This window comes from Clarias gariepinus, unplaced genomic scaffold (genome assembly GCF_024256425.1).
Source record: "Clarias gariepinus isolate MV-2021 ecotype Netherlands unplaced genomic scaffold, CGAR_prim_01v2 scaffold_38, whole genome shotgun sequence".
In the NCBI taxonomy this organism is placed as follows: domain Eukaryota; kingdom Metazoa; phylum Chordata; class Actinopteri; order Siluriformes; family Clariidae; genus Clarias; species Clarias gariepinus.
The window spans coordinates 310,001-314,824 of NW_026521005.1; the positions used below are offsets into that span (position 1 = coordinate 310,001).

General features: G+C 45.3%; 1 protein-coding gene across 4 annotated transcripts in view; it reads left to right on the forward strand.

Annotated features, from left to right (window-relative positions):
* Window positions 1-2,998, forward strand: part of LOC128517173 (probable phosphatase phospho1) — a 9,194-nt gene extending 6,196 nt beyond the window's left edge. The window contains exons 2-3 of one of the 4 annotated variants that reach the window (XM_053490982.1): window positions 1,046-1,097; window positions 1,292-2,998. In XM_053490982.1, the coding sequence (XP_053346957.1) occupies window positions 1,536-2,273 (738 nt within the window). In that variant the 5' untranslated portion in view covers window positions 1,046-1,097; window positions 1,292-1,535 and the 3' untranslated portion in view covers window positions 2,274-2,998. Of the gene's footprint in view, window positions 1-279 lie in introns of those variants that run through there. The other 3 variants (XM_053490980.1, XM_053490981.1, XM_053490978.1) reach the window with 3 other exon arrangements.
* Window positions 2,999-4,824: the final 1,826 nt, after the last annotated feature.

Below are 4,824 nucleotides of genomic sequence, written 5' to 3' on the forward strand. Positions count from 1 at the left end.
GTAATTAAATCTGTTCCCCGCGTTCATTTCAGAATTAAGAATAAAGTCTGTAGATCCTGTGAGGTCAGAAACTCCCAGAAACAGCAGTTAGAGCAAACAGAACCTGTTTACACTCATTTATTTCAATTCAATTCAAATCAGTTAATTAATAGTTATTGACCGGAAAGCCTCGGTCCCCCGTGGAGCGCGTCTCTCGTCGTCCCAGAGGACACGGGCTGCCGGGTCACAGGGCCAAGTTTACTGAACGTTTTTCCCCTCAATCAAAAAAAAAAACCCAGAGCTTCAGACTTACAGCTTGTCCTCTGACACTGGAGACTCCTTCCATAAATCTTAAATACTTAAACAGTTCCACCAACGATTAATGCCTATTTAAAGCAATCTGTGCATTGTTTATGTGCTGTACACGTCCCTGTGAACCAGCTGTTACCATGGAAACCATGACGTACCTTTCTCCTTGCTTTTCCGCGTCTGCTGTGATTTATCTCCGGATCTTTTTGTTATGATTGTTCGTCCCGTCTCTGTCCTTCTGCACATCTCTCTGTTATACTAGAAAATGTGTCATCATTGGTGTGTGTATGTGTGTGTGTGTGTGTGTGTGTGTGTGTTTAACAGCATTCTTTTTAAAACTCTTTTTGTTTTGTTATTGGAGTGTCCTATAAATCTCCATGTTTATTCCACAGCTGCTGCTGGAGTCCGTGTAGGAATTTCTTTCTGCATCGTTATTCTGTTCCCTGTTTTTTTTTGTTGTGGTTTAAAGCCAGCTTTACGCCGAGCAATTGGTATCATTTTGCTGCAACTGCAACAGACAAAACTCACAGTGTAAAAATAATTCTTTTCTCGTGAGAGTCTTAAGTCTAAAATGTCTCGTTGGCTGTTTGGACGAGTCTGTAATCAGAGCAGGAGGTCAAACACCATTACATCACTTTGTGGTTATCAGTCCCATACAAACGATTGGCAAACTGCAGTTCTGACACTTATTTGTTATTAAACAGAAACCTATTTAGTTTTTTTATGTCACTAATATCAACTGTTTTTTCTCCATTAGCTGAAAAAAGTGCATTTTGGATGAAGATGTTCAGCATGGTCTCTAATAAACCGTATGTACAAACGTCCCAGTGGCGAGCTCTATATGTGTGTGTAATGTTAACCAGGTCAGACACACACACTAACAAATTTGAAACTTTCTCAAAGGAGGAAAATCAATTCGAGGCGAAAACATCAGCCAAAACACTATTAATGTGAGATAGAGGGGAAGGGGCGGGGCTTAGAGGGAGTGTTCACACCTACGCAGGTGTTTGATGCTTTTATTTCAGACTCGGGTGTGGTTGTTAAGGTCGCGCTACGACGATGTGGGACGTGTGGGACGTGTGGGACATTACCTGAAGTTCACTTTGCAGTTATGTGAGATGATTTCCAGATCACGCTGATTAAGATTAAGTGTGAACCTTCACAGAGTGTGAAACCTTCATAAAGCTTTCGTGTGTTAGAAAACTGATTCTTGTCCCTTTATCTGTGCAGAGAGGAAAAGCGTCAACATGGCCACGCGCTTCCTGTTCCTCTTCGACTTTGATGAGACGTTGATCGCGGAGAACAGCGATGACGCGGTGGTCCGAGCCGCTCCGCTACAGAAGCTCCCCGAGACCCTGAGGACGAGTTTCAACCCTAGTTTCTTCTTCGAACAATCGCAGATGATACTGACTTTCCTGAAGGATTGCGGCGTCACCGAGGACGCTATCCGGACCGAGATCGAGCGGATCCCGGCCTCCCCGGGCGTAGCGGCGCTTCTCGACTTCCTGTCGACGCGGGATGACTTCGAGTGCGTCGTTGTCTCGGACGCTAACTCGTACTTTATCGAGACCTGGCTACGGCACGCCGGCGCTCGCAAACTTTTCACCAAGGTTTTCACCAACCAGGCGGAATTTGACACGGACGGAGGTCTCGTCCTGCACCCGTTCCACTCCCACTCGTGCCCCAAGTGCCCGGAAAACATGTGCAAGCAGGTCATCCTGAGAGACTACGTGAGCAAACGGGTGAAGGAGCGAGGAGAACCTTTCCAGAAGGTTTTTTATGTAGGGGACGGAAAAAATGACGTCTGTCCCACGTTAGCATTGGGACCCAATGATACGGTTTTTCCCAGAAGAGGTTTCCCCATGCACAGGATCATTCAGGATCTGCAAGAAACGCGGTCGGGTGCGTACAAACCCGCGGTGGTGCCCTGGGGACACGGCGAAGACATAGTGGACTTCCTTAAAAACGTCTTGCAGGAGCAGTAAAGCTCGGTGTTGGAAAAGGATGAAGAGTGAGTGAGTTTTAAAACAGAAGGAGGATGGACAGAGATCAAATTACAGACAGATACCGAATACACAGAGCAACACCTGAGACATGATTAGCCTTGCATGAGCCTCGCTAGGACACGCTGCCAGAACGCAAAGAGGAAGGACAGCGAGTGTGTCCAGGCTGAGTGACACGCCCGTAACTGACCAATCCATTAGGCCAATGCATAGACAACAACACACACACGCACATACACACACATCTCTGTGTTTAGACCAGCCTCTTATGTATGCTCATGGTCAGTGTTGTGAGGTGTTCCTGTGCACTGGGTGATCTGAAAAAGATCTTAAACATCAGAAGTGTGGCTGAAAAAAAAAAGCCTTTCTGTCAGCCACACTTCTGATGTTTAAGATCTATTTTAGATCTCCCAGCGACTGCAAAAAGCCAATGGCGTGTTACAGACGAGATACAGACGTGTTACAGACGTGATACAGACGTGATACAGTCGTGATACAGACGTGTTACAGTCGTGATACAGACGTGATACAGTCGTGATACAGTCGTGATACAGACGTGATACAGTCGTGATACAGACGTGATACAGTCGTGATACAGACGTGTTACAGACGTGATACAGACGTGATACAGTCGTGATACAGACGTGTTACAGACGTGTTACAGACGTGATACAGTCGTGATACAGTCGTGATACAGACGTGATACAGTCGTGATACAGACGTGTTACAGTCGTGATACAGTCGTGATACAGACGTGATACAGACGTGATACAGTCGTTCTCTCTTACAGACGAGCACCAACACACAGACGGCCATTTTATATGCATGTGTGCGACACAGAGCCGCGGTTTCGGTCGCAGTGTGATGAGCTCCTCCTGCCAGGCTCAGGCTCCTCAGTTGTGTGTAAATCAGGTTCGACACTCATGCGCGTTGATCTTGTTGATTTTTCGGCGTCTCCTCTCATGTTTCATCGGCTCATCTCAGGTTTCCTCATCTTGTGTTGTTGTGTTTCGTTCTTCCTCATCTTGTCTTGTTTTTTTTCTAATCATATCTTGTTTTTGATTGCAGAGCTGATTTGTTCTCAGGTGGTTTCAGTTTTCCTTCTCTCACCTCCTCGTCTCATCTGATCAGGTGCAAAGTAATTAAGCCTAATTATGGATTATTAAGAAAGCATGTCAAAGTATTAAAGAAGAACTGTGTGTGTATAAACAGTATTTAATGTATATGGTGTGTGTTAACTGTCGTATTGACCTTCAGGTAAGGAATTTACCATGAAGCATGAAGCTGAGGAGTTTACACCGAGAGGTGTTTAGTGCCACACGGTGGCGATGCAGAAGGGAGGTTAAAGTTTCAGTGTAAATTATAATACGAGTCCTCAACAATCTCTCCCCCTTTTCTTTTCATTCTTCAATAATTTTCATTATGTAACACTAATATTCAAACCCCATCATCATCAGACCACTGTGAATATTTATTACCATGTTACTGTGTACACTAATCTATGTGTTTATTTATTATATGCATGAAATCTTAGCAATGAAAGGGATACAAGCCATTAGACAAAAAGGAGATTATTATTATTGAATTTTTGCTGTGTTTACTGATTGTATTTAAAATAAGAAAACATTATATAAGAATGTACCTTTATTTTACTGACATGCATAAAAGAATTAAACACTAAAAGGCAAAAAGCATCATTTGTGACTGCTGAAAACTTCATGTATGAAGCAAAGGACAATTAACCTCTCTCTCCCTCTCTCTCTCTCCCTCTCTTTCCCTTTCCCTCTCTCTCTCTCCCTCTCTCTTTCCCTCTCTCTCTCTCCCTCTCTTTCCCTTTCCCTCTCTCTCTCTCCCTCTCTCTCTCCCTCTCTCTTTCCCTCTCTCTCTCTCCCTCTCTTTCCCTTTCCCTCTCTCTCTCTCCCTCTCTCTTTCCCTCTCTCTCTCTCCCTCTCTTTCCCTTTCCCTCTCTCTCTCTCCCTCTCTTTCCCTTTCCCTCTCTCTCTCTCCCTCTCTTTCCCTTTCCCTCTCTCTCTTTCCCTCTCTCTCTCTCCCTCTCTTTCCCTTTCCCTCTCTCTCTCTCCCTCTCTCTCTCCCTCTCTCTTTCCCTCTCTCTCTCTCCCTCTCTTTCCCTTTCCCTCTCTCTCTCTCCCTCTCTTTCCCTTTCCCTCTCTCTCTCTCCCTCTCTCTCCCTCTCTTTCCCTTTCCCTCTCTCTCTCCCTCTCTCTCTCCCTCTCTCTCTCCCTCTCTCTCCCTCTCTTTCCCTTTCCCTCTCTCTCTCTCCCTCTCTCTCTCCCTCTCTCTCTCTCTCTCTCTCTCTCTCCCTCTCTCTCTCTCTCTCCCTCTCTCTCTCTCTCTGGTGCATGCTGGGAGGTGGTGTGAGAGTAGCGTGTGGAGCGTGGTATGAGAGCGAATGAGCGTTTTCCAAACTTTTGGAAAACTTTTCTACTACTTTGAGCTTGTCTTTTCTAAAGCACAAAATCATTATAAACATCTATAAACAGCAGCGTGCGCGGCGTTATTAGTTTAACCCGCG